This window comes from Rhinocladiella mackenziei (assembly GCF_000835555.1).
Source record: "Rhinocladiella mackenziei CBS 650.93 unplaced genomic scaffold supercont1.4, whole genome shotgun sequence".
NCBI lineage: Eukaryota > Fungi > Ascomycota > Eurotiomycetes > Chaetothyriales > Herpotrichiellaceae > Rhinocladiella > Rhinocladiella mackenziei.
Genome location: NW_013550601.1, coordinates 1,404,967 through 1,432,665, shown reverse-complemented (window position 1 = coordinate 1,432,665; position 27,699 = coordinate 1,404,967). Strand labels below are relative to the sequence as shown.

Below are 27,699 nucleotides of genomic sequence, written 5' to 3'. Positions count from 1 at the left end.
TTCTGCTTATAGGTCTCCTGGACCGGGTTGAGATATGGGTCGGCAGCGGGTAGCGCCCAATCGCCATGGACGTGGGACAACCGCGGTCTGAGCTCAGCCACCTCTGCAACAACACGTTGCTTTCTTTCGTGTGGAGAGACTTAAATTTTGATCCATATCAACGTTGAATTAGCATAACTAGAAAAGAGAACCAACATGTCGTCCATCGCAACCACTCTCGGCCTGCATGCCAACGGCCTCACTCCTGTCCCCTGTCAGGCACCGTACCACGCGATATTCAACTTCATGTTCGCGTACGTCTTCCTCTCATCACGCCTTCTCAAGAATTCATACGGCATCGATCACAACGTCAACCCGCGTGAAGACATCACACGCTTTGGCGAAAAAGCCGTCCACGATGGAAAAATCACCCGCCAACAGCTCAATATGTTGAAACGCAACGAGGCCGCCCACGCGAATGCCATGGAGCACTTTCCCGTGTTCATTGGAAGCACACTCTTCGCGATCGTCAGCCAAGTGCCCAATGTGACCATCAATCGGGTCTGTACGATCTACTCGGCTGCCAGAGTGGTGTATGCTATGGCGTATTTGTCCGTGGAGAATGTCAGGTTTTCATATATCCGAAGTTTGGCTTGGTGGATTAGCAATTTTAGCTGTATTTATTTATTGTGGAAAAGCGGCCAGGCTTTGAATGCCGGGATGGTATGATAATATACCCTTGAGCCTTGGCTACCACACCGGGGGGGAATGCCAATAGTAATAACGGAGGAAGATATTGTGAGAGTGCAGTCCAGCCTCAAGCCGATTGATCTAGTTCTTGTTGGCCACGCAATTCGGTCCTGCTGCCCCAATCTTTCCCCTTCCGGATTTGGTAGTATATATTTAATGTTCTCCAAATGAACCCACAAATTAGCTTCGACAGTGAGTTGCCCACATGGGATACTACAGTTCTGGGCTGACAATGTTTCTAGCTATGGCCGAGTGGTTAAGGCGTGTGACTAGAACGCTGGCCGCGTAGAAGTGGCTCACCTTCTCTGCTATCACATGGGTACTTATTAATTGTTTCGAATTGTTCACACAGTACTAATATCCTCTCAGGTTCGCCCGCACAGGTTCAAGTCCTGTTGGTGTCGGTATTTCGTCTTTCCTTTTTTTCCTTCTGGTTTTGGCTCCTGCTCTTCAAAATGATGAAGCTGAGCTTTTGTGCGATTCTTGGCGAAAACGAAGGGAAACACTAAACTCGGCCTGCCAAGCCGACCTCCCGCTCGGAGTAAGTTAGCAGCCATTTTGGGTATTACCTTTGTTACGGCGGGGAGGCACTGTATCACTGTATTCTGAGAGAGAAGATGGCGGCAGCATCTGCGTCTGTCACGTTTGTGGTCACGTAATAACAGTCCAAAAGTTTGGCGGCACTCGAAGAATTTACCAATGATGAGCTTCTTTCCGGCCATGCAAGAAACTGCATCCTCGCAGATACAATATACGACATGGTCGCCAACGCCAGTCACATTTACACCGTAACCAGTCTCTCCCACCCTCCAACCGCAGAGGCCCTATCACCAACATCGCCAACATCACCATCTACGAGCCCGCCCAAATAACTACCATCTCAGAACCCGCTGTTGTCACTCCGATCTCCACCAAAAGACCCGTCCCAACATCGACCATCCTGTCTCGCTCCCTTTCTCCTAACCGCCCCTCATACGCAGCCATTGTTGTATCGAGTCATTACCCGATATCATCTTCACCATCCAATCCTCGTCGGTCTCCTACCGCGACACCATCAATGCCGACAACTAGGGTTCCACCTTCTGAAGCCCGGTGGCTGTTGCTGCCCACGACAGCATCCGCTTTCCGACGTACACATGTACGCACAGCCTTCCATACCTGAGCTGATCCGATTGCTCCAACAATCATGCTAACGAGACACCGTTCACCACCCTCACCATCACCCATTCTCTCCATACACGACCTCGAACGCTGGCTCCAAAGCAAATATAGTCCCATATACAGCCGTCACCATCACCACGACTCAAACAAACCCACCAACAATGCTCTTACAAAACATCTACATGCTGTGGCAGAACCAGGATCCTTTGCCTCAAGCAACGTGCTTAGACACGATCACTACCTACCGCTAGCGACACACAAACCATCATCCAGATTTCCTTTACATAGTATTTCCATTCCAATTGCACTTGAGTGAGTTAAAGAGAAGGGAATATCCTAAGTGAGACAGACGAAAGGGCTCGGTCGCCTAAAAACAAGGAGCATATCACAGACCCCAGCTAGGCACAAACTTCGTGCATGAAATGGCTCACTGTACAATGAGAGATCCAAGGATAGCCCGTAGTAGTGGTGGCCTGCATATCCCAAGTCGGGAAGAGTCGGGGTAAATGATATACACACACCCATCAAGGGATCGGCTTAGGTAATCCGCGATCTCTCACTTACATCTCGTGCTACGTCTTTGTAATTCCAGAGGTTATCAAAATCACAAACAGGGTCGACACCGTGACGAACTCTCTAAAGTAATGACACAAAGTGGACGAAAAGCTCAGCACAAGCACCGTTCCAACCGAAACTTGACTCAACTGAAACTAGAAGACAGTGATGATTGTCTACCGGAGAGCCCTAGCACCATTTTCCTGGAGGGAGAGCCTAATACGAGGAAGGAAGTCACCCGCGAAGTACCTCGGGAGTTTCCTTTCTTCCGATCTTTTGACCCGATCGGTACGCTGCCCAACGTCGACCTGCTTGATCAAGTCTATCCACTTGACAATCGCTTCCACCACTTCGCCAAGGGCAGTTCCTAACGTCTCGGCCTTCTTCTGTACAGATTTGAATTCCCATCTCTTACCATCGTAATCCACGGTTGTGTTCAAGTTTGCTGTTTCGGAGGAGTGTCCATTCTTTCGCGAAATGGAAGATTGCCGGGTGCAAGTCTCCTCCAGTTTGTCGAAGATATGAGAGAAAATAGTATCCTCGCAGGTATCCGAATAGACAAAGTACTTAAGGTCGTCTTTTCGGAGGGATTCCAGGCGTTTTCGATAACCGCCCTCTATCTCGCGTATGACGACCTCCAGGGCTCGTGCTTTTTGATCGAAAGACACAAATTGTAATGACTCCTCTCGATACAGCAGAGTAGGATTTTCCACAACGACCGGCGCCGGGGCTTGCTCTTGGGCAGACTGAGAAAATGCCACAGTCTCAGACACAGTCGACCACTGCATCATATTGTGGTACAAGCCTTGCAATTGCTCATAGTCAGAGGTACCGATTTCGAACCCTTTCCTCGCGACTTTCTGTGCAGGTAGATTTGGACGTCTGATTCGCTTTGTGAGCTGGGCCCCCAATACCGACTCGGTTAACGTGGTGTTTCTCTTTCTCTTGTCTTTGGGGTGGGAACGGTCGCTCGGTAGCCAGGTGGGATCCTGTATCGAGGCTTCGGATTGTATGTCTCGTGGGGTCAGAGGACTCTTTATAATCTTCAATCGCATCTAGCAGTAAGTCTCAAGTCAACGTTAAGGTACAGTAATCATCTTGACGTCGTACCACCATTAAATGACCCATCTTCTTTTGACCCTCCCCTATCGTCCGACGTGCGATCCCTTACAAGTCGCCTCCGATCTAGGCGGGGCTGATTGTCAATTTGGCAACGACGTTGCACTTTCATGATCCCAACGACGGCTTCTAATATCTCTCGACCGGTGCCGTTGCTGGTTGGGAAATACGCTTCACTATTCTCGTCGATGAAGGCTTGCGCAATTGGACGGATAGAATTGCTGGTACCGTCAACGGGGGGATGTAATCGGCAGTAGGCTAGAATGGCTTTCCCGGGCCGGCTCACATCTTTCCGAGACTTTGTCCCGATGCTTTCACACCAATCTTTGATCGACGCGTAACGACCCGTGTGGAGGCGCCCTATACGTGAAAGAAATGGAGGAAGATAGCAGATGCGAAGAAGAGTCTCAAGGCCTGAGAAGTGCGAGGGAGGGAGAAAGAGGGAGGTGTATTTTGAGTGGCCACGTGGCACCCCCCAACTGATGCGGCTTTTTCCTCTTTGGGACAGCGCAGAGGGACTCGCAGGGGCTGTCTTTGGATGAACTGAACTGGAATGACTGATCCGGGCTTGTTGAACTGAAGATTGGACTGAACTGATAGATCTGAATGGACTGAAAGGAGGCCCTCGAAGGTTATGTATTCATCTATATACCGCCTGGCGATTACCATGGATACTGTCCTTCTGTCGATGTGAAAGTGCCGTGCTGACCATTCTTCTCCGTGTCGATGATCAATCTGCAAGCTTCGGTAGCACCGTCAACAGCCTTACCAGCGTTCTTATTGAAGCCATTCAAGTTGGTGGCTCTCCAGCCTGGACAGACCACGTTGACCTTGACCCCTTCTTTTCCGAGTTGAACTGCGTATTGTGCGCCAATCATGTTCATTGCCGCCTTAGAAGTCAGGTATGGCTTGTTCGAAATGCCATAGAATTGAAAAGAAGGATCCAAAGTAAAAGTAATAGACCCTAAACCGGATGACATGAAAAGAAGTCGAGGAAATGCTGCCTTCTTCAACAAGGAAAGGAAAACTTCTGTAACACACGCAGCACCGATGGCATTTGTTTCGATCACTCCTTTCATATTCTCACGGAAAGTGGTTGCCCCAGGGGTTGAGCCGATCCCAGCATTGTTGAAAAGGACGTCGACACGACCGTATTTTGCTTCCACGTATTTGGCGGCTTTCGCGATTGAGTCATCGCTATTGACATCCAATTCCAATGGCTCAACGGTTGTATTCTCGGCGAAGTGGGTGATTTTGCTCGCAGCCTCCTTTCCACTCTCTAGATTTCTGGAGCACAAAAGGATATGGTATTTGGGTTGCTCGGCGGCCAATTTTTTGACGCATTCAAAACCCAGTCCTTGATTGGCACCAGTTATAAGCACGACAGTATGGGCAGGGGTGATAGACGACATCTCAGAAGATAGAGAGAGATGTCGAGTGATATAGTGGGGTCAGAACGGAATCTTGACCGTTGGGAGTCTTGCGAGTTATGTAAAAGATATATTGTCGCTAGATGAAGAGTGGTGAAAATGTCGTCCGTGATAGCTATGCTTTATATCTCTGAAGCAACAGAGGGGATCGTTCGGACTTACCGCGGACTGGAGCTTGACGCCGTATTGCATCGGATTCCATAATGTCCCTTTGAGGGACTTATCAAGTTGTCGTGAATAAAGGAGAAGGAGATTTGGGTTTATTCCACAGCAACTCCGGGGGCCCGATGTTGAAACGTCCCCACAATGATGCGACTAGTGCGTAGTGCGCGAACAGACCAATCACCGCTCACGGGGATAAGAGTGGAGCCTCCAGCAAGCCAGCCGGAGTAAAGAAACTTAATTATCTGACTAGCCTTCGGTTTGATCTGCTGGTCCCCCTTTATCTCAACGGAACTGGACTCGATCTACGTCATGAGTAAGACTCTTTGAATCATCGTCGGCGATTATTACTGTAGCACCATCCGTCGACAAATGATCCAGGTCCAAGAATGATCCCAACCCCAGACTCCGCCCAGGAGAGAGGGAAGAATCAACGTGGTCGACGAGTTGGAACAGGCTGCATTACCTGCAAGTATGAATTTCCGTTCAATTTCTCTCGTTATCGGGCCGATTGACAGCCTATTCTGCAGAATCCGACGAGTCAAATGCGACGAAGTCCGCCCATCATGCAAGCGATGTTCTAGTACTGGTCGCAAATGTGATGGATACGCTGCACCCAGACAAGAACCTGTCGCCGCTCTACTCGTGGTAACGACGGAGACGTACTCGTCCTTCGAATGTGACCGTCGGGCACGAACAGCCTTTCAATTCTTCTACGAAGTTTGTGCTCCGACTCTGCTCAATTATGGAGGTCAATCCTTCTGGAACAGGCTCGTGCTACAAGCCTGTCATGTCCATTTGAGTATTCAACATCTCATAATTGCGGCGTCGAGATTGGGATCCCACAATGGCCAAATGATGGACTCTGTGTCAGCCACGGAAGACCCCGTCTTTCTGTCGCATTATGGAAAGGCATTAAAAATGTTAAGTCAGGCTAGAAGTCCTGATCCCGGTCTGGTTCTCATGGCATGCCTCCTCCTCATTCTCTGCGATGAATTTCAACAGAACTCTTTCGCGGCACTTCAGCATATTATAGCGGGGAGGAAAATTTTAGCCGCATATGGTGCAGACCGGTCTATCCCACGAAATGCAACAGTCGAAGAAATTGGCCTCTTATTTTCCAAGTTGGAGTTATACACAACAGAATTCAATCAGCAAACCGTACCCAAACACACCTGGTGGCCACTGCCGACCAATACAAAACAATCCAATATCCAGTTTTTCGCCACTCCCCCACATACAAGAATGACGAGCATCCAGGAAGCGGCAGATTCTCTGCAAGCTATCGCACTTGAGTGCGTATCTCTTCAACTGGGCGGACGACCTCCTCCAACCAGGTTCCATACAGTCCCGCCTCTCACCACCAAGCTCAACGACTGGCTCGACAGCCTCAGCGTCTTCGAGGCAAATATGCATTCGAAGACAGCGTCCCAAAGTCTGACCGAACTCCATCTACTCCGAGGGTATCATTTATGTCTTCACGCGGTATCTCGCTGTGCACCATTTGGAGAGGAAGCCGCGTTTGATCTCTACGTAGGGAGTCTGGAATATGTTGTCGTCAGTGCCGGCCTTCTACTACCATCGGCGCCACTGCGATTACTTCCGATGGTATTCTTCGTTGCGACGCGGTATCGAAGTGCGAGCTTCCGGAGGCGCGCGATCGAGATGCTTCGTCAAAGCGGCGTCGACGGTCAAATCCTCGCGAAGATTGCTCTCAGAGTGGTCCGAATTGAGGAGCGGAATATTCATGATCCCATCGTTTGCAGTGATATCCCGGAATCAAATCGCATCAGATTGAGCCATCTCGATATTACTCCCGACGGCGGATTTTATCATGTGCACTACCGACATTTCCCCTACACCGACCAGACGCCTTTGGAACGTTTCTCGGTGCCGACTCAGGCTTTTGCATCGGCATCCCCGCTCCCGCTTTCGAACCATGCGGTGAGTTGCGGTTCTCCTTGACGGACCCATTGACCGTAATCGAGCTGATGATTGTTGGTAGTCCCAACTTCTCATTGCTGTTCTCAAATTCGACTTCATGATGTTTTGGAATCTCGAAAACCCTGCATTTTCTTTACCTCGATACTTCAAACTATGATTCATCTTTGGTGAAGCCCCTCATGACATTCAGGTGGAAAATCTCTTTGGTGGGAAATGGAAGTTCTGCGTCTATGATCATCTAGAGACGGGTTCCACTCTATGCGGCTCCCCCCATTTCAATCTTCTTTCCTTTCACACTCTTCCATTCGAATCCCAAAGACAACAGAAACGCAATACTCGCACATGCTATCGCCAAAATATAAGAATTTGTCACAGCAATATTGTACGCATACAACACTCCCGCCAGTTGCGAAGGTGGAGTGACTTCGCGAATATGTGTGGCACCGGCCAAAATGATGACGGCGGGATTGACCCCGGTGGTGTACTTGGGGATCTGCTGGACCAAGCTGTTGGAAAAAATATTTTGTGCAATGGAGATTGAAATAGCACCCCCTAGAGAATTGAAGAAAATGGCCACGGCATTCCCTACGGGCATGTCTTTCTTGTCCAATACCACCTGGACGGCGATGAAGGGAATCTGAACGCATGCGCCTGCTCCGACTCCAGCAAGAATCTGATATCCGATCCAGGTTCCAGAGGAAGAGTGGACTTCGAGGGTGTACAAGAGACCCGATCCGACGGCAAAAATAGCAGAGCCAACCCACGTGAATGGGACGTACGGGCCGAGAGCGGTAACACTTCCGCCCACCACGATTGATGAAAGAGTGATGCTGACCAGATAGGGTATGGTACGAATACCAGATTCTTCGGCCGTTGTGCCTTTGACTGCTTGGAAATAGAAGGGCAAGTAATAGACGTGAGTGTACAGGCCCATGGCGAGGAATGCGGAGAAGAATGCACAGACGAATACGGTCCGTTGTCTGAGCATGATTCGCGGCGGCAGAGTCGCGAGATCACCCTTCCAGAGTTGTATTCCGGTGAAAACAATGATGAGGAGGCCAAATCCCAGAAGACAGCCCCAAACGCGGGAATTGGACCACGCGTAGGTGGTACCTCCCCATTGAAGAGCGAGGAGAAGACAGACGATGGCGCAGATGAGGAAGAAAGAGCCGAGAAGATCGATCTGGCCGAGTTTCTGTTTGAAGGTCAAATTGCTGTGTCTACGATCAGGATTCTTGAAGAAGAAGAAGACGGCCGTGATGGCAATGGCGCCGATGGGGAGATTGATATAGAAGCACCAGCGCCATGATACACCTGACATTGAGATGAGCAGACCGGATCTCCAGACTCGAGCCAGTCAACTACTTACGGTCAGTGAATGCGCCTCCTAGAATGGGTCCGACGACGGAAGCAATGCCAAACATGGAGCTCAAGAGCCCTATATATATTGGTCTTCTCCGCAAGGGCACAGAGTATGCGATGATAGTCATTCCACCAGAGAACAAAGCCGCCGCTCCCGCTCCGGCCACGGCTCGACCAATGATCAGCATGGTCGAATTGACTGCCGCACCACATAGAACGGAACCGAGTTCAAATATGAGCAATGCCGACATATACGTCCACTTGACGTTGAAATAGGTGTAGACTTTGCCAAACGACGGTTGAAGAGATGTGGTCGTCAGCAGGTACGACGAGCCATACCACCCAACATCGTCCAGGGAGTTGAACACGGTGGTTATCCGGGGGATAGCGGTGGCAATGATCGTGTTGTCCAAGGCAATGACGAAGGTGGAAAGAGTGAGGCCAAACGTCAACAGGTGGAGAGGGAGGCCTTTGGCATACTCAGCTTCGTCGGATTGGCCAGGATCCGCTGACGACACCGTGCGGGTCAATTCTTCGCTCTTCTCTGTCTCGTCATCAGCCGCAGACTTCTTTCCTAAAGGGGCGACAGTTGGGTGTGAAGGAAATTCGCCCGATTGATCCCCTTTCGAGTGGACCGTTGAATCTGTCTGAACTGGCATCTTCTCGGGATTCACGATATCCGCAGACGCTCTATTGTCTGACGGAGCTGCAGCATTTTCTTCTCGAACACCAAATTCAGATGAAGAAACCGATTTCTGCGGCTGCGCCGGCTTGGACCACGGGAACTTCATCATGAGGTGATGCCTTCCATGTAACTCTAGTAATTTGGGATCAGTGATGTGGCAAATCAGCCCGATACCATGACCTTTAGATGCTACAACAGGACAATAGAAGGAAGAAAAACAAGATAGCGAATAATGAAAGATCTTCTTGAAGACCGAAAAAACCCATGAGAAGGCAGGATACCGTGACATTTACATTTTTCGGATTGTTGGCCATCCGATTTAAAAAATGTCAGCCACACTTCGGCAATGAGAACGAACAGCGGAGTAAAGATGGTCATTCCGATGGAGCGACGCATCGCATTTACCAATGGAACAGATGGATACATGGGTATAAGAAAACCGGAGCAATTCCCTGTAGACAAGGAAATGACCGACGAGAGTCCAGCCAACCACAAAAGCTGATCTCGCTTCCGAGAGTCGTACAGCGTAACATAGAAAGCAGTCCGAGCCTTCGTATCCTATTCCTTACTCGGTTTAACCGGACCGGTAGGCTAGTTAGTCTTTGGCTTGGTGTCGCGAAGCGAAGCCAGGGATTTGAGTAGAAAGCAGGGGAGCCTTTTTTCCAGTGTCCATGCATGTAGCCGATCTTGATGGCGCCATAGTCAACATGTATGCTTATGGCATGACGGCGTTTCTTCTAGAATTCTGGGAGACATGCAGATGTCCAACTTTATGACAACCGGCAAAGGGATATACATATCCGTCGGTGTTTGTCGACGACAAATACATGGAAAATCTGCATGACCCGAAGCGAGTCAGCTCGGTTACGAGTTATCACCCAATGGAGGAACAATCAGGCCACCATCCCTCGGTTTCTCGATTCTTCCTGTTGAAGGTGGATATTCACAAATAGTGGACAAACAGATCACAGGTTATCGTTGGTATGCATCTTTCTTCCTCTGGAAATGGCGTCAAGCGAGACCATGCAGAACTGGTTTCTTTGCGCCGGATACTTGAATGTACCCTGCCTGTGGGCCGGAGGTCTTTTGTCCACCGTCTATACGTCGCCGGTCATGGGCCTAGGGGATTGGAAGTGATTGAGCTAAACACTAGTTTACAACAACTTTTATTTCCCTTTTAATCTCTCATATGGCTTCGTCATGGGATTCGTCTTCTATCATACAACGCGCTTGACCTGTACGCAGACAAAGCGGGTTAGCCAAAGATGCCCATCCTCTTCAATATGATGTACCAAACTTCCCAGACAACACAATAAAAGCCAGAACTAGCCCATGAGAGAAGGGGGGGGGAAAGAGGGAGACGAGATACAGAGACTGAAAAATTATGGAAGAGGGCGACTATTCACCTCGAAGAAACGCTTGAGCCACCAGACTTGAAATATGCCTTCTCCTATCAAGACGCCAAGTTGGAATATCGACCACCATTTGACGCGTGAGTTGGTACTTTCTGCCGTGTTTCGGTGCGTTCGTTCGCGGACAACGATGTACGCTTGTTCGTCTTTCACTTGGGCAAGGAGGTCGGAGAGTTGGCGGACTGTCATGCATGCGTCTCGTTAGCATCCATTCCCACCTGCGTTTGATCGAAAGAGCGGTTTTGATGCGTACCTTCAGCCTCGAGGGGATCTTGTGGTGCCTCCGACTCAGGCACATAGACAATGCCGTGGACATTGAACGACACTTCCTTGCTGTTGGCAGACCAGACTTCATTGCTGAAACAGTACGTGTACTTTCCATCCATACGGGCTTCGAAGGAGTAGTCGCCGGAGGATACAGTGTGGAGTTGCGTTTCATAGGAGCCGGAAGGGTCAATAATCTGAAAAATCAAGCTATGTCAGTGAATGGTCTTCCCCAACGGTAGCTGTCATCCGCAGTGTTCAAGAGATTGAATGAAGACGCACGTAGAAATCAATGTCCAAGTTCCCGGATCCTCCCCATTCCCGGTCGCCCACTTGGAATGTCACGGTCATTTTATCGTCCTTGTGTAGTTCCTCATGGAAGCATTCTCTGGTGTGCGCTTTCAGTTGAATGTTGTGTGCCAGGCCAACCCCTATCCATCCTGCGAAAGCGGCATAAGCCGCAGCTGGTCCGATGTGCATGATTTGATTTCAGTCGGGGATGAGAGTCCGGCGACCGGGCAGGACGAAGGAGAGGATACGGAGGCGAGAAGGAAGGGTCGATTTTGGTATTGTATTCGACACAATTGATTCCTCCAATTCGATTCACACGACCCAAAAAATAAGTTGTCCTCTGACCAATTGGAGGCGAGCTTGGCGGATTTGTCCCTTATGTCTTCTTTTCATCATTAATAGGGAGATACCGTCCTTCTTCAATAATGATTTTGTGCAAGCATTTCATTCTTATGGCGTCAATGACAATGCGCTTGCTAGTGTTCCATATCTTCTGGCATGACCACACCACCCTGGGAACGCCAAGCCGTCTTCACCATCGGCATGTGGTCGATATTTCTCTGCTAGGTCTACCTCTCCTTTGCTGTGCTCTTGTTCCTTGACATCGCCTCTGATCTACTGTATTCCCTCTCTACCTTGAACATCCCTTGTCATAATTCGCCTGCTTCGCCAAAATGTCCATCACCGTAATGCACCGACGAAGGGGTACAGTTGTGCCCATCAAGATGTCCATCTTCGACGCTTTTCGGGGAGCTCCTGATCCAAAACCAAGAAAGCCGAAGCCGGTAAGTGATCTTGGTGCGAATCTGGACGCTGTGCGATCAGATGGATCACCGACAGCAGAAGTCAGGCTGACCACGACAGTGCTCTTGCTGCGGAAAAGTTCATGGCCCCCAAGCTAATGCCAAGAACGAAGATAACTCGAAGACTGACAACAGAAATATCAAGGCTCATTTCAAGGACAAGAAGGATGGCGATGGTGACCTCGATGAGGATGATCTCACCATGCTGCGAATGAAAGCCGAGAATGGGAGTGCACAATGGCAAGATATTCTGGGTGAAACCAGCTACAAATCCGGAGGAGAACTCAGAGCACGATGGGGCCAGATCAAGCATAGGTTGGATGATTTCAAGAAAGAGACCTACAAGACCGGCACCAACGACGACAAGAAGAACAAGAGCAACAACGAGGGTAAAAAGAAAGAAAATGACACAGACAAAGAGGCCAAAGCTCGGAAGAAACACGAGAAAGAATTGAAGCAGCCCGAAGCCCGAGAGAAGAAGGAAGAGGAAAATGCTAAGACCGAAGACGATGGCAAAGCCAATGAGAAGAAAGAAGATGCGAAGCCTGACAATGAGGTATACAGCAACCTTGCCGATATGGCAGATCCCGTCAACTAACTTGTTTTCAGGACGAAAAGAGCAAAGACAAGAAGTCCGACGGCAAAGCATCGACCTTCACTGCTGAACAGAACGACTTGAAGTCCTGGGCTGAAGGCTACGACAAGAAGAAATGGCACATCGTGGCTTCAAAGCACTATGACAAGACAGGACAGCGAATTACCCCCGTCCAAGCGCGGAAAATGGTCGAAGGGACGTTCATTCGCTCGCATTGACAAGAGCAGTCCAGAAAAGCGGCGGATTCAGTGAGCTAACAGCGGGCGCAGAAACTGCACCATTCCGACTAGGATTCGGTGATGGACTGAAACGGTCATGCCGAAGCGGGGAAGTACCGGCCATCCACCACTTAAGCTAAGTTTCAAGCCTCTTCTTGGTCTCGGGCTTCCACATCCATGACGCCATATTCAATCAAGCTTTGTCTTTGCTCTCCTGCTTGCGATCATCTGCCGCCATACTGCATACCGCTCTTCTTTCTCCTCTTCAATTCTCATTCGGCTGTCTTCTAATATTGGCTTCGGGCCAAGTCTCAAAGCAATCATTCTCCGCATTTGGTTCGGACAAAGTAATGGAGCGCTTTCGTCTGTTGACCAGAAGCTGGAGCATGTAACCAGGTAAGACAGAGAGCTGCTATCGATAGTTAAGTGGCATGGTCTGGTTCGAGAAGTTCTTTCACTCTGACTCTAAGGCTGTTCCATCGTCTCTTCTTCTATGTTGTTACTATTTCATCGGCGACGCTCTTCCGTTTTCCTACATCATGAAGCCCCCCGTTGGACCGACGGCTGTCCTCCTTATCGTTCTCTCGCTTCTCACCTCTAGTAGCAGTTCTTTGCTCCCTCGTCAAACACAAGACAATCCATGGTCAGCCTCGAAATTCCACTCGCTCATAACCTTCGGTGACAGTTACACGGATGAGTCGCGCCTGGGTTGGTTCATCAACCACAATGGCTCGGCTCCGCCGCCGGGAGCTTTTCTGCCTGAAAGTTTCACCACCGCGGGCGGAGGCCGTACTTGGCCTCGATATGTGGTCCAATATACCGGGACAACGAAGGAAGGAACCTGGTCGCCACAGATGACTTTGTACAATTACGCAGTTTCGGGAGCTGTCTGTTCGAACAAGGTTTCTCCCAGGTTGGTCTTCCTAACTTAGTCGTCACGACTCGCAGCTCTTTCCTTCCCATCCTTGTCCCAAAATCCACCGTCTAATGATTTTTGATCATAAAGATGGCTCTCCGCCATCGACGCACCTTTCCCTGCCGTTCTGGAGTACGAAATCCCAGCTTTCCTCGCCGACGTGCCCGCCCAACGCGTCAACGCCACACCGGTCGAACCACTCTTCACACCCGCCCTGACAGCCCAGTCTGCCGTGTACGCGTTGTGGATTGGCACCAACGATCTGGGGGTCTGGGCGTTCCTGACCGACTCCCAAATCCGCGGCAAAGTCTTGACCGACTACACATCGTGCGTGTACGAGGTCTTTGACAAGCTCTACGCCGGCGGCGGGCGCAGGTTTGTGCTCATGAACACTGTTCCACTGCACCTGGCGCCGCTCTATGCAAACGACACCCTCCACGGCGTCGGCGCCAATCAGTACTGGCCACACAAACCGACCAACCACACACGGATCGCAGAGACGATGCACGAATTCACAGCGGCCGTCAACGATGTGTTCAAGTACCAGACGCCATTCGAGGTGCTTGTGGCGAAGCGCTATCCCGGTGCGCATTTTGCGATATTCGATACGTTCTCGCTCATTTCTGACATTTACAATTCTCCGGGAAAATATCTGAACGGCACCGGCGTGAAGAAAGACGGCGAGAGCGTTTGGGGCTATGAGAATCATTGCAACGTTAACCAAACGTCATGTGTGAAGCGGGAAAATGGGACGAATCCAGATGGGTTTTTGTGGTTTGATGAGTTGCATCCTAGGTATGCCCACGTCTTTGACACATGGAAGAATCATTTCTTGAAGTCCCCAAATGATGGACTATGCACACATACTAATGAACGGAACTATTGTCTTTAGTGAACAAACCGATCGACTCATCGCAAGGAATTTCGTGGAGGTCTTGAACGGCACGTCCAAGTATGCTTCGTATTATTGAATCGATCGTCTCGGGCGATTCGAAGTTGAAGTTGTGCTGGGCTGCCCCCGTCAACCCCACACCCAAAGAAGGCAAAGGGGGAAGAATTCAGACCTTATGATCTCACGATGATGACTCGAGATTTCTTCTATGTCGGAAAGATGCACCTTGGACAAGTACCTATAAGGCATAATACATCACTTGAAGTAAAGAGGACTATCTACCCGGGGGAGCCGGTCCGAATCCGATCAGACGGAATTCATAATATATATTCCTCCAAGTCCTTTCGTATCCTGGTTAAGCCTCGTTGGGCTACCCTTTGCCATCATGGTTTCCCCCTCGTAATAACCAATGTCAAGCTAACCGCCAAAAGCCACACCACGCGGAAATTATCTTCATGCTAGAAGACTCGTTGACGTGTGAAGGTTTAGAAACTTTCGCCATCAACTCTGTTATCGACACCTCCCGCCCACCACACAGCCGCGTTCACGATTTGTCCCACGGCCTCCAGCTCAGCTTGGTCTCTCGGGGCGTATATGAGGACCTGTGATCCCGGTACCGGACCGGGTTGGTTGCCGCTTTGAAGCCGGACGAAACATGACCCGAGACGGCTTGAGAGGGGATGACGTTGGCCCCAGCCCTTCTCGATCACGGTCTTGATGTCGGCAGGATGCAGGGTGGCGCGGATGGAGGCATCGGCACTGTTCGCACTGACAATCTCGCCGTAGTATTTGGTCGCGTTGAAGGCGCGATGACAGGCAAAGAGGGCGACCCGGCCGCATGGCTCGAAGGTGGAGCGACCAAGATACGTTGCCCGAGGGTACTGTGCAGAGACGGTGGTGATGAGATCTCGTAGTCGTTTAGGAAGACCCTTTTCGCATGAGGAAAGTTGTGTTGTCTGACGGGGTTCGCCAATGCCAGAAATGGCGGGACGAGAGCCACTTCGTGGTGGAAGACCTTCCAGGTAGCCTCGTGACGGGAGGCTCGAGGAGATAGGAGGAGGAGACAGGGGTGTGGAGATGGACAGTGTATTGAGGAAGCGATCGTATATGCGGTTAGAGATCTTGTGAGCAACTTTGCCTTGTTTGGTAGACAGGAAAGGTGTAAGGTCAATCTTGATGAACTTGAGGAGATAGGTAATGAAAGTAGAACCAACGAGTATAGAAGTGACAGCGTAGAAGAGGGTGGGCTCCAATACCGGAGTCATAGCGATAGCCATGTCGGATATGTGATTGCGGTGGACGATCTGGCTATCTTAAGAGAGACTCGACCCGAACGCACTGGGTTCACAGATGAGTACAGTTCTCTTCTTCAGAGGACCGGGACGTGTGACAAACTAGATATACATATCTTTGCTGTCGGCGTTCTACAGCATTTAAACGCCGACAAGATTCCTTTCTAGCAGTTGAGCATCACGGAGTGAGTCTTTCAACGTGGCCGTTGGATGACGGAACGTTGTTCCAATGGCATGTCCACGGTGTGAGATAGGGCCGAAGGAGAATGAGTCTAATGAAGGAGAAACAGTTTCATCAGGGTAGATACAAGGCCGATGACTTGCGTGTGTCAGCTACCGAGAGCGGAATGAAGACGCTTGGAGACGCGTGGTTGGATGGCGATCGGTGGGAGTCTTCCATGAGAACGAACGCGTGGTCCAGGAGATGGGCGCTTGGTGGTTTGAGCGTGTGTAAAGAAGCTGAGGATGAGGAGAAGGGGATGGATTGGACGGAAGACGGAGGATGGTGTGCTGGTGGATTGAGGATAGAACTGTTGCATTCTGCACTCTAGTGGTTGTATACAGAGTAAGAGGGGCAGCCGCATGTCGGAGAATCGGAGTTGGACCTGTCCGATGCAGGGTGGAGGTTCCATCGTGATCAAGGCTGCCAGTCATCAGTTTTACCATAACAGACACAGTCATCCTGTTTGGCGCTGTTCGCATTGCTCGCGGCAACAACAATTCTATTTGCTTCTTCCAGACTCTGTATATGTACCTCTCTTGCGAGAACTTCGTAAGTATACATAATATATCGGATACTCTTCTGGCTGATCTGAAAGAAGTCTTCATCTCCTTCCACACTACATGGAGTCAATGCTGATCGCCAAATAACTCAAGATATCACTAACTCAGCCTTGAACTCCCTTCCGCCTCCGTAGAGGTCCCGGTTCTGAAATAGAACTACCACATTGACTCCGTGGCAAGACCATACACCTTACACGGACGGCGACTTGCTGAGGTCGACGTCAGGTCCGTTCCGTCCGTAGCTGCCCAAATACACGACACTTACTCATAATTCTCCTCTCCACATACCGTCTTGCTTCCCTAACACAAGGGGATTCAAAAGAGTCCGTACTTTTCTTTCGAAAATTATCCCTCACCTCACGAATGACATCAGCGACAGATTCGTCAGAATAAATTTCAAGTAGCCGGCTCTGCGTTTGACCAATGAGGACCAAATTTTTAGAGTTTACGAAATGAAATTCCATCCACGGTGTTCATTCTCTGCCACAGCCATGGGCGGCTCTGTATTCATTGGCAAACGGTCGGACTTCCAGGAGACGAAGCGATGATTTCCCAACGCTATCCGAACCCTTCGAGCAATTTGAGATGAAATCAAGTCATTGCCCAAAGTAACTGGGGACTCAATCCAGCCCTATCTCCACTGGGCACGTCCATGGGCTTACAAGTAGATTCAATGTTCATACCGAATATGCTATTAATTTCTCGGGACAAGAAGTGCGTCCATTTGGTCTGAAACACTCCAGCTCATTCAATGCTAGCCTAATACCCCACTTCGTTCCTGGCTCGTAGAGACGAGGCAAGAAATATGACTTCATGAAATTCGGGCAAAGCTGGCCAACGTTTTTTTCGTTCTGAGCGATACGCCAGTGCTGGAGACTTTAGTGCTGGAGGTTTCAGCTAACCCAGTTATACGCCTCCACCACTGGGACGTAGCTGATGAAATGTCAGCTTGAGGATGTCTACTGACTGTCAAGGATGAATGGGAGAACCGGCTAAACCAAGACAGGCAGCCGTCGGAGAAATTACGTAGTTGGCCGCTAACGTACAAATCGACATCAACGACTCACAAGATTCGATATTCCAGAAAAGCACTTCTCAGCTTATCTGGGCTTGAGCTCGGAAAATCTGCCTCCTTTGATTTCTCGAAGGGGCAACCATGCAGCAAAGATGGGAAACTCTCAGAGCGCGCACAAGATCTCAGCGCAGGATAGGTAAGACAAAATCACGTCTGGGTCTCCTCAACCACTCTGGACTCTAATTGACAAGTAGGGCGATTCTGGACATGAAAAACCAGCGCGACAAGCTCCGGCAATACCAAAAACGCATCACGGTGATAACGACGCGGGAGACCGAAATCGCTCGCGAATGCCTTGCTAATGGCGACAAATCGAAAGCCCTACTCGCGCTACGACGGAAGAAGTACCAAGAATCGCTCCTCTCGAAGACGGACGCGCAGCTGGAACAACTGGAGAAATTGACGAGTAGCGTGGAGTTCGCTCTGGTGCAGAAGGATGTGGTCTTTGGTCTGCAGCAGGGGACGCAGGTGTTGAAAGTGATACACAAAGAGATGGGCGGGCTGGAGGGTGTGGAAAAGATGATGGGTGAGACAGAAGAAGCAAGGCGCTATCAACAGGAAATCAGCGAGGCGTTGACCGGTCAGATGTCGAATGAAGACGAGGATGAAGTTGAGGATGAGTTGGAGGCCATGGAGAGAGAGGTCTCTGGGGTTAGTGCCCTCCCCGACGCGCCAAATAGGACGGTTGTCGGCGAGAGCACCCTGCCTGAGGCGCCCAAAACGGAACTTGAATTAGATCAACAGAGGATGCAGAAACGGAAAGAAAGGGCGAGACAGAGAAGAGTGGCGTTAGAAGCTGCTTGATTCTATACATACATTTGTTGGGCTGGGGTGATACATCTGACGCATTTTTAGCGCGCTGGTCTGATGCTTTTGGGGTCTTGCTGTGTAGAGATGCATATCCTGTTTCTCGACATTTACTGTCCCGGCATTGACTGATTGAGGTTGGTCAAGCCTTGGATTATCTGATGATCTTGAGGATTCGCTGCAGCCTCATACAACACCTGCACCGGCTCACGGTTGAGTGACATGAAGTCTCCCTTGAATCCCAAGTAACTGATCTGAGTGACATCTTCATCTCCGCCTGAATGGTTGTCTTCAAAGAACAGATTGATGGACGTGGTCCCGTTCCAGAGCGCCCGATGGAGGTGAATTTCTGCCACTTCGTTGCTCTTGGGGAGGTTCACCGTCTGAGTCGGCGGCAAATCGGTAGCCAAACCGAAGTCCATGTCGTCTCTGTTGCGGAAGAGTTTGAGAGTCGAAGGGGCCGAATCGGAATCGGATGTTCGAATTAGGATGGAGTAGAGTTTGCAGGACCCTGCGAAGGGGACATGCATCAATAGCTGTTCATCTGCATCACTTTCAAGGATCGGTCGGTCGTTGAGACGCTCATCCCATGTCTTCTGTACAATTGCTGCGCCTGATCGGGGTTCAGCCTCGTTGAGTGTGATAATACCTTCGAAGTTGATCTGCCTGTAGAGGTTCGAGTGGAGGGCCGGCTCTAGGTCATGGGAATGATCGTGTCCGTCTCCATGGCTATGTCCGTGATCGTGACCATGGCTATGGCCATGACCGCGACGATGTGATGACATTCTGTGCGTTGACTGTGTGCTGGTGTTTGTGCTGCCGGTGAAGTATTTCGTACTGGATGTTGATGCCAGGCACTATCTCAGCTGATCAGCTCATATTTTCGCATTTGACGAGGATGGCAATGCGGTAGCTCGATGTCAACCCTTCTGAGGCATTTTTCAAAGTCGCAGGTTGTTTCTGAACGTGACCGTGAATATCGCAGCGAAGGAAGGGACCGAGCACGACCCTCTTCGGGGGAAAGTGGCGGGCCCTTGGCGCTACGGATGGCTCACAATCCGCACCATTGTCTCCCTTCTTCTTTTTCCATCTCATCTCAGCAGTTCGCAACCAAGCTCACCTCTATACAGAGTAGCCATGTGCTTGTTGACATCATATTGTATTGCTCATTGACTCTGCTTGCCCTCCATCTCAGCTGAAGGAGGCCCTCCTCATGGGTGTACTAATTTCTTTGACAGCGAACGTCAACGACATCTACGACATCTCAACCTCAACATTGTCTTGTCCCAGCCAGTAAACCGTTGGCGACGACTTCCAGCAAGCTAGCCAGAGAATATTCGAGTCTTCTGACCTCGTCAACGCCCTCAGAACATTTCGGTCCACACTTTTGTTAACTAATACCTTTCGTAGAAATAGGATATCTCAATCGGGCATGGGGCAGAAAAAAAGCGAGAGCGCGGCATTTCCCAGACGCAAACGGCACCACGCCTCTTTGAATCTTGGTATGATCTTTCATGTATTTTCCATGATTCGACCTGAAAACCCCCATGAAAGAAACCACACGTGGAAGAAAAATACAGATGCCTTCAATGTGTCAGCCTGCAGCGAACGTTCCTAGCCCTCGTCCTTCGCCGGCATGACTATACCTTGTTGCGCTCATCAGCCTCTGGCGGCCCGTTCTGATGTGGACAAACTCGGCAGACGGGCACGGGTTTTGTGGCCTGAAGGACGGGATATTCTGTTCGTAGATCGCGTTATGGGCGACCTTTCTTACCTGCAACAAGCTCAGCTTACATCCGACTAAGAATGTGGCCGACATCGATAAGGCTTTGAACCTCCTGATGGGTCAGCCTTACGCCGTTCGGAGCTCACCTACATTACGAGAACCAAGCCGCATGAAAGATGACGGATCCTATCTTTCCGCAGAACACCAAGACGCCCAGAGGGGAAATGCTTTTGGAAGAAGTAATTGTCTGCGATTCACCGGGAAAGCCTGTGTAAGCGAATATCGCACCCCTCTGCTCTTTCACATGCTGAAAGTTGATCCGGTTCGCAGCGCCCATAAGCATCTTCCATTTCGGTCGCTTTATTTTGCATTTCGCCCATCAGCTCTTCCAAATATCAACCTTTCGCTCACTCAACCCTCCGCACCCGTTCTACGAGCAAGATCACGCATTCAAGAACGCTTCGTCAAGAGATTCACCCTCAACTTATCATGGATTACATTATCTACCTCATCTACATCCTTCTCACCTTTCTTGACCCCGGCTGGTGTGTGTGCAATGAAACGAATGCGACGAACCCCTCAGTCTTTACTACATTCAGTCCATTTGGCACCATTATTTCTCCCACGTCCACGGTTACCCTGCACCTCTCCCCCGGTATTGACCGATCTCTCATTTCCTCATCTCAGACCATGATTAGCAGTTCGACGTTCCCCAATAGCCTCACAAGTATTCGTATGCTTACCGTTGGAAATGGGACAGCACAGGCTCCATCGGGTCTGTGAAAGATACTCGAACCTTAAGAGCTTCCAAGTTAACGCGACCGCAGCTGGCACTTCTCCTGACTCTACCACCACTCTGACGAGCACCAAAACCACAACGACTACCATTGGTACCAAATAAACACTGTACAGGACAAAGAGAAGGGCTGACACTCTTGGCAGTCATGGGTGGCATCTCGTCAGCTGTTGATGTCTCCGGCGCAGGTGAATCAAGCTCTGTCAACACCATTGGTAAAGTTTTAGGCCTGCGATATGCCGTTCGACACGTACTGACCGCATTTGAGTCCCGGTCCCATCGACTATCACAATGACGTTCTCTCCCACCATATTCACCAGTCAGTACGCGTGTCATGTTCCATGCCAAATCTGCCATGGAGGTATCGCCTTGCAACTGGCCAACAGCACACGGAATGTCCCAGCACTGTTCAACTTTACGACCACGGCGAGATTCACAACCATCATCCCGGTAATCCGGACTGTGAAGGCCTCCGAATTATCAAACGCGTCTATATCGACCACATGGCCTTATTCAGTCCTCTCAAATGAAATCTTCTCAACTATTTTGCCCTCCATAGTGGCCAACTCTACATTTTCACCGCCCAATATGACTTCAACTGCTACCGCATCACCATCTGCACCTGTTGTTTTGAATACTTCCAGCAGTGTGGTATCTATCTCGGTACAATCCAACACTTCAGCTCTCACACGCATCCACGAAACTACAGTCGACCTGTCCGCGACCATAGCTACGACAGCCTCCCACAATTCACCTCCGCTGTCAATTGTAACCGCTGCCGCTTCCTCTCTCCGTGTTCCAAGCGTTTTCAGCCTCATGACTCGACTTCTGGTCTTCTTTCGTGGTATGGATCTTAAAGGTCACGCAACTACAATCTACGAGACTGCGACCGCGAATTCTACTGCATCCACTCGCTCTACAGCAAACACTATCGTTTCGATGACCACTACGATGAGTTTTACCACAACTGTGACTGAGCCACTCACCTCACACACCACGTGGCCTGTGGCGATCAACACTACCATAACGCACACGAACTCGGTCATGACTGTGACGGTTCCCAAGCACTCAACGTCGGTCTCAACCTATCTTGCCTGGACATCCTTCATAACGCCAGCAGCAACTCCGTTGGCATATGCAAATCGTCTGACAGTGTCGACCGTCGTTTGCATATTGTTACTAGGCGCTGGGGTATGGGTCGTCCTATGACGCCCATCAATGTTTTCATCGCGGCGTTATCCCTCTTTCGTGTGGAGCTAATATTCCCGCCCACGATCCGCACGTCGATGAATGAATTCAGAAAAGTGACCGTTCCACGTTACTTAGGAAGCATGAGTTGAGCTATTCGGCGCAAAAGTAGAGAGAGAGAGAACAAGAATTCAATCTGTTCATTCTGTTCTGTGATCCTATTCCTATTCTTCTGCCTTCCAATGTTTGTAACCCAATAACGTGCACCTTGAGACGCGGCACTAGCTTATGCAGCTATTCCCCTGATGCAGAATTGACCTATTTCGCTTGACTCAGTCTCCTTCCGCAACCTTTTCTTCTGCGCTATTCAAGGGATTTTCGGGCACAGGATTCTCAATTTATTTGATCAGGCCCCTCCCTGACAGTCCTCGTGCTCCTTTCCAAGTTGTCATCACATTCCGGACTCCGGGTTCATGATCGCCTTCTGACCTACAATATCGTCGACACTCTTTGTCGCGCAATTCTGTGTCATATTGTTACGTGTCAACATCAAGATGTCACGTGAGAGTCCCTGATACGTGGGAACGCACTAGGCACTAGGGGGCGAGGTTTTCATCACTCCACCGGTTACTTTCTCCCCTCAGGTTTCTCAACACGGAGCATCCATAGAATTATGAAATTGACATTGGAGCAGTGCTACTTCGGAAGACTATGTAATTCCAAAATTCTCGAGGATCGAAGCTCTTTCGAGCAAGAAAAGTGAGACGACGAAAAACCTTCGACTATTACTCTCCAGATCGCAATTCTTCAATACGTTTTCTTCGGATTCCTTAGCCCTTTGAAGACTTCAGAAGCTGAAACTTAGAGATTCCATTTTGAGCCTAGAACCCCCGTATATAGCATCAAATTTATGAATAATTCCGTCTTTGAGGTAGCGGTGTCGGGCAATGTGCGCCAGTAGCATTAATCCTCCGCAGTGGCCATGTCTATAGCGGAGCATAAAGCCTTAGCACCTAGAATTTAGGCGGTCTATTTTACCGACCAGCACATGTCCTAATCTGGCTTGTTGGTCACGATTCAAAACCCCGATTCAGAGAAAAGCTTGAACTTGGAATTCAGCATTGGCTCTTCAGAGATAAGAAGACCATCGACAAATACCAATTGCTTACTCCAGGAGTCAGGTGAGGGCATTCCTCGCCAATTCTCAATCAAGCTCACGTACAATCGTCGTTTCAACCAATGGCCCATCCATCCGCCTCGGATCTTGAGATCGAAGAATTGGACTCCGACGGTCACCCTATAACTTCATTCAAATTCGAGTCGACCTCTCGTCAACTGCGTAGAGTCTCTCCACAATCTTCGGCATCAAGCGGAGCAACCCTCCTGGTCCGGTGCCTGAGCCCCTTTCTACCAGCCGGTTATCCTTCCACCGTCACTCCAGATTACACTCCATATCAGATTTACGATTCGCTGCAGGCATTCGCTTCCACCATTGCCGGTCTACTAGCTTCCAGAGCTGTCTTCGTTGGCATGGGTGTTGGATCCGAAGATGCTTCCCTCGTCACCACCATGCTGTTATATATTGCACAAGAAACCATCGGAAGAGTGGCGACAATACTGTTTGCTCATCGATTTTCTCAGAGCATTGAGGCTGAAGTCAAGTTCTATCGATTTTTGGCAGACATCGTCAACGATGTTGCCTTCATTCTCGATTGCATGAGTCCTGGTCTGCCCTTACTAGGTCGAGTCTTGACGCTATGTATCAGCAATGCATGTCGAGCCATATGTGGGGTTGCAGGGGGAAGCAGCAAGGCCATTCTAAGTTCCCACTTCGCTAAGGTGGGTAATATAGGAGAACTTAATGCCAAAGATGGCAGTCAAGAGACCGTGGTCAGCTTAATGGGGATGTGGGTGGGAGGGTTGCTAGTCAGCAACGTACAGGGCACGGTGGAAACTTGGATATGCTTAATTCCATTACTCACCTTTCATCTGTGGGCAAACTGGAAAGCCGTCAGGAGTGTCCGGTTGAACTCTCTCAACATGGATCGAGCCAACATTTTATTCCGCGGAATCCTTGCAGGCCAGACCAAAAGCTTGAACGAAGTTGGGAACGAAGAGGCGATTCTGGGTCGGGGAAGTCGACACCACTTGGGTCGTTTCCGGATTGGCAGTGGTGTGGACGAGTTGCTGCTCTGCATGAATGCAAATGTCAGCGACACGGTGCAAAGGCACGCCGACCTGTTTCAATTGGTGAAATTGTTTCAAGAGGAAGAATATTTGCTCTGGTTTGATGTTAGAACAGGGGAAGGAGTGGTGTGGTTGAAAGAATTGGCATCAGGTGAAACTCAAGCCAAGTGTTTCTGCCATATGGCCCGATGCTTGAGCACGCTCACAATGTCGACGGAGCACACGACTCAACGGAAACCCAAAGAACAAGAAGTCCTCGGGAGCAAGCAATCTACTGAATCAGGGGTGAAAAGGAGGTCCTCTTCGGGGAAATTCGACCGGACAACCCCGTCTTCTTCCTCAAATGAGGAGCGGGACTGCACTTTCCAGCTTCTCATCAATACTCTTGAACAGAATAATAAACAATGGCTGAAAATACGGGATCAGGCCGAGCAAGCGGGTTGGGATCTAAGTCTCACTAATTTGGTAAAAGGACATGGCCGTCGAATCCGAGTAGGTAGTCCACTCGAGGAGAAGAAAGACAAATGACGGATCCCATAAGATACTGAGAAAGCGATGACCTGGTTGTAGAAGCCGTCTTATTCTCATCCTGGTATACTGAAGTGTCGCAAAAGTGGAGGACACCCCAAGAGCGATGTATTGTAGACGTCAAGCCCAGCTATCTCGGCATTTGATTATGTTAGATGTGACGAAAAAGAATTTTTCTCCCTCCCTCCCCCCTTTTTTTCGAAACCGAGCCTCTAGAGGCAGCGCTTGGAGCCCACGTGGGACACTATTTAGCCGGAGAACACTCCGAATAGGGAAGATTAGGCAAAAGGATAGATTGCCAATCTGGGAAACTTTCCAGAAGGATTGAGAGTGTGTAAAGGAATCTGAAGGTAACTTGGTCAATGCTTTTGCCTCTTGTCACAGCTCCAATTTCGGAAAGAATGCTGGCTAGGAGAAAGGAGATCAATAGAGACTTGAATCTGTATCGACGGGGAGGGACGCTTCAGTGACAAGGAATCAGACCACACCAACGATAGACTATTCTCAATTTACTCAACGGGGCATCCCACCAGTGGAGCCAAGCGTCATGACCAATTGTTGGGAGTTTTCATCGGGCAATCTTGTTGCCTTGTTCGCAGTCCAGATAATGGTTGGGTGGGGGGGGAAGGACATCAGATAGTTGTGCGGTGTGTGACGAGTACGATCAATGAAAAGTAGATCGAAGGGACCTAAATAAAACTCAATTAGTGACTCCTTTGTCAATATCAACAAAGGCTTTTCTGATGCTTGGTCAGAATGGCGACGTGTCGTCAGAAGGCATCGGTGAGCGATTGTCGGGCAGCGTTGAGAACAGTTGCCACCTGCCAAAATGAACCACGTTGCACTTGACCAATGCGAACTCCACCGCCCACCTTATAATTTATGAATCACAAAATTTTAGAAAATGGACTGGCGAAGGCGAATAGAAAAATCCGGTGTCCATGTTTTTTTTCCCGTATGCACCCTTCTTCTTTTGAGGACCGCTGGTCATGGCCTCGGGGGACCCGGACAGAAGGAAAGGTGAGGCGGCAGGTGGATGAGCCATAGGCCAGGCGGAAATACGCTGGCGGCGGGGCCACAGGATGTGTGCTAGAGTCTGCAGATCGAGCAGGGAAGACGCATCGTCCAGTCGTGACCTGGGGGGCAATTTCGTGTTTGGAGAATCCCGGGTTGCGGAGTGCGTGTCTGAAAAAAGTCTGAACGTAGACAGCCATAGCGAGGATCTGGGCGAAATGCATGCCATGAATTTGACAGGGTTGAGGGTGCCAAAAGCAGTCGCGGCCATTGAGGCTCTGGAGTTTGGTGAAGAATGCCGCTGGAAGTGCGTGATCAAACACGTGAACAAGTGCGTACCCAATGATGCAAGCCAGGCCGGGAAGTGGCTGAAATTGCTAAGAATGACCAAAGTGCCCGGCTACGCCAGCGGCGGAAGTTTCTGGAAGACGCGTAGAAGAGAGAAGCCCAGAAATCATCGAAGCGGTGGAAGGCCAGTTGGAAGGCGGCGCGAAGTTGCTAGAAGCCCTGAGGGCCCAACTAGGAAAGCTAGAGGAAACATTCAAGCGGAGATCGTTGGCGGAGCACCTAGAGGAAGCCAAAGGCAACCATCGTGGAAGAGCCGAGCTGCTGAACAGACGGGCATGGTCAACGAGATCATTATCATAATAATTATTCATTCGTATGTACAATCACTCTGTTTTTATCAACGGAGTGACAGCCCTACGGCATCTCGTCGCATCGCCCATGTCCTTTGGGCGCAGTGGATGCCCTGCCGGCTTGCTGGTCCCCTGTCTCCGGCCTCACATCATCCTCGGATTCAGTATCCCAGACATTGCCCTGTGCTAAGCCCTGCAGCCAATCCTCAGCACAAACGCCGCCATTAGCCCCTGTGCCTACGACTCACTAGTGTTGCTTAAGGCAAGGCTCCTGGGCCAACGTTGCAACCAATTTTTCGCGTCCTCTTCGTTTCTGAACTTGCTTCCTCTTGTCACTTACAGGTCGTTCTAGTTAATCCTGTTATAGCCTGACTGCTGTCTCCTGCGCCCGCCTCTGCACGACTACGTCTTTGCGTCTTTACTCCCTTCTCTTTTCCCTCACTCGCACAAACACATATCCGGGCTCTGCTTTGACCTTCTTGTCTCGATATCCCTGTTGAGTCTGTCTCTCTCCGGGCCCCCTCCCCGTCCAAGCACAAATCACCGCCTGACTGTAAACTTCTTCCCCCCGGCGAGAACAAAAGACCGCTAGCAAAGTTAACGACTGGTTGACACCACCAACGAGACGAACGGGGAACCCAAATTGACTCATACCATCATCTCACATCCACACACACACTCTGAGTGACATATTACCACCACTCTACTCCCCACCCATCGCCATCGCCTCCGCCTGCGCTCGAAGGGAAAAAAAAAAAAAAAAAAAAATAACTTTCGGGAAAACATGACTCTTACCTAAACCTTCTCGTCCATTACTCTGCCCTCTCCACTTCTCAGATTCCTTTTGGTCACCTAGCATCCACCGCATTACAACAATCCCAATCCAACCGCCATGGCTTCCTAGGCCTTGAATCTCACTAAGCCCAACGTTGCTTGGGTCCTATCTCATCGGAGAGGTACCAAGTCTCCCTCTTCTCCCTATATCACACCACAAGAGCTAGATGTCTGCGCTGAAATTTTGACTGCGGCTACATTGTTCATCTTTCCCTAGTCGCTCCTTCAAGAACCATTCGATTGTCAACCATCTGACAGCACGAGTAATTAATTGGCCATTTTCTTCCCCTTCA

General features: G+C 49.9%; 13 protein-coding genes and 1 non-coding gene across 14 annotated transcripts; 8 read left to right on the top strand and 6 right to left on the bottom strand.

The window, feature by feature from the left end:
• Positions 1-195: 195 nt before the first annotated feature.
• Positions 196-708, top strand: Z518_05651 (uncharacterized protein; the record flags this gene model as incomplete). Its single annotated transcript, XM_013416462.1, has 1 exon — positions 196-708. The coding sequence occupies one exon, from the start codon at positions 196-198 to the stop codon at positions 706-708; it is 513 nt and encodes a 170-aa protein (XP_013271916.1).
• A 262-nt stretch (positions 709-970) lies between these two features.
• Z518_05650 lies at positions 971-1,133 on the top strand. Its single transcript has one exon. It is a non-coding gene; the product is annotated as a tRNA-Ser (tRNA).
• A 1,488-nt stretch (positions 1,134-2,621) lies between these two features.
• Z518_05649 (uncharacterized protein) lies at positions 2,622-3,573 on the bottom strand (the record flags this gene model as incomplete). Its single annotated transcript, XM_013416461.1, has 2 exons — positions 2,622-3,500; positions 3,556-3,573. 2 exons carry the CDS (start codon positions 3,571-3,573, stop codon positions 2,622-2,624), a joined length of 897 nt encoding a protein of 298 aa, XP_013271915.1.
• Positions 3,574-4,226: 653 nt separating this feature from the next.
• Positions 4,227-4,976, bottom strand: Z518_05648 (uncharacterized protein; the record flags this gene model as incomplete). The annotated part of the gene is made up of 1 exon (XM_013416460.1): positions 4,227-4,976. One exon carries the CDS (start codon positions 4,974-4,976, stop codon positions 4,227-4,229), a length of 750 nt encoding a protein of 249 aa, XP_013271914.1.
• Positions 4,977-5,630: 654 nt separating this feature from the next.
• Positions 5,631-7,257, top strand: Z518_05647 (uncharacterized protein; the record flags this gene model as incomplete). Its single annotated transcript, XM_013416459.1, has 2 exons — positions 5,631-7,100; positions 7,162-7,257. 2 exons carry the CDS (start codon positions 5,631-5,633, stop codon positions 7,255-7,257), a joined length of 1,566 nt encoding a protein of 521 aa, XP_013271913.1.
• A 99-nt stretch (positions 7,258-7,356) lies between these two features.
• Z518_05646 (uncharacterized protein) lies at positions 7,357-9,253 on the bottom strand (the record flags this gene model as incomplete). Its single annotated transcript, XM_013416458.1, has 2 exons — positions 7,357-8,414; positions 8,470-9,253. 2 exons carry the CDS (start codon positions 9,251-9,253, stop codon positions 7,357-7,359), a joined length of 1,842 nt encoding a protein of 613 aa, XP_013271912.1.
• Positions 9,254-10,529: 1,276 nt separating this feature from the next.
• On the bottom strand, positions 10,530-11,303 carry Z518_05645 (uncharacterized protein; the record flags this gene model as incomplete). Its single annotated transcript, XM_013416457.1, has 3 exons — positions 10,530-10,741; positions 10,813-11,020; positions 11,106-11,303. 3 exons carry the CDS (start codon positions 11,301-11,303, stop codon positions 10,530-10,532), a joined length of 618 nt encoding a protein of 205 aa, XP_013271911.1.
• A 485-nt stretch (positions 11,304-11,788) lies between these two features.
• Positions 11,789-12,730, top strand: Z518_05644 (uncharacterized protein; the record flags this gene model as incomplete). Its single annotated transcript, XM_013416456.1, has 3 exons — positions 11,789-11,899; positions 11,979-12,473; positions 12,527-12,730. 3 exons carry the CDS (start codon positions 11,789-11,791, stop codon positions 12,728-12,730), a joined length of 810 nt encoding a protein of 269 aa, XP_013271910.1.
• A 539-nt stretch (positions 12,731-13,269) lies between these two features.
• On the top strand, positions 13,270-14,617 carry Z518_05643 (uncharacterized protein; the record flags this gene model as incomplete). The annotated part of the gene is made up of 3 exons (XM_013416455.1): positions 13,270-13,643; positions 13,737-14,441; positions 14,539-14,617. 3 exons carry the CDS (start codon positions 13,270-13,272, stop codon positions 14,615-14,617), a joined length of 1,158 nt encoding a protein of 385 aa, XP_013271909.1.
• Positions 14,618-15,023: 406 nt separating this feature from the next.
• Z518_05642 (uncharacterized protein) lies at positions 15,024-15,815 on the bottom strand (the record flags this gene model as incomplete). Its single annotated transcript, XM_013416454.1, has 1 exon — positions 15,024-15,815. The coding sequence occupies one exon, from the start codon at positions 15,813-15,815 to the stop codon at positions 15,024-15,026; it is 792 nt and encodes a 263-aa protein (XP_013271908.1).
• A 1,965-nt stretch (positions 15,816-17,780) lies between these two features.
• Z518_05641 (uncharacterized protein) lies at positions 17,781-18,492 on the top strand (the record flags this gene model as incomplete). Its single annotated transcript, XM_013416453.1, has 2 exons — positions 17,781-17,824; positions 17,883-18,492. 2 exons carry the CDS (start codon positions 17,781-17,783, stop codon positions 18,490-18,492), a joined length of 654 nt encoding a protein of 217 aa, XP_013271907.1.
• A 113-nt stretch (positions 18,493-18,605) lies between these two features.
• On the bottom strand, positions 18,606-19,280 carry Z518_05640 (uncharacterized protein; the record flags this gene model as incomplete). The annotated part of the gene is made up of 1 exon (XM_013416452.1): positions 18,606-19,280. The coding sequence occupies one exon, from the start codon at positions 19,278-19,280 to the stop codon at positions 18,606-18,608; it is 675 nt and encodes a 224-aa protein (XP_013271906.1).
• Positions 19,281-20,710: 1,430 nt separating this feature from the next.
• Z518_05639 (uncharacterized protein) lies at positions 20,711-22,226 on the top strand (the record flags this gene model as incomplete). Its single annotated transcript, XM_013416451.1, has 4 exons — positions 20,711-20,996; positions 21,049-21,111; positions 21,164-21,232; positions 21,286-22,226. 4 exons carry the CDS (start codon positions 20,711-20,713, stop codon positions 22,224-22,226), a joined length of 1,359 nt encoding a protein of 452 aa, XP_013271905.1.
• A 1,218-nt stretch (positions 22,227-23,444) lies between these two features.
• Z518_05638 (uncharacterized protein) lies at positions 23,445-24,920 on the top strand (the record flags this gene model as incomplete). The annotated part of the gene is made up of 1 exon (XM_013416450.1): positions 23,445-24,920. One exon carries the CDS (start codon positions 23,445-23,447, stop codon positions 24,918-24,920), a length of 1,476 nt encoding a protein of 491 aa, XP_013271904.1.
• Positions 24,921-27,699: the final 2,779 nt, after the last annotated feature.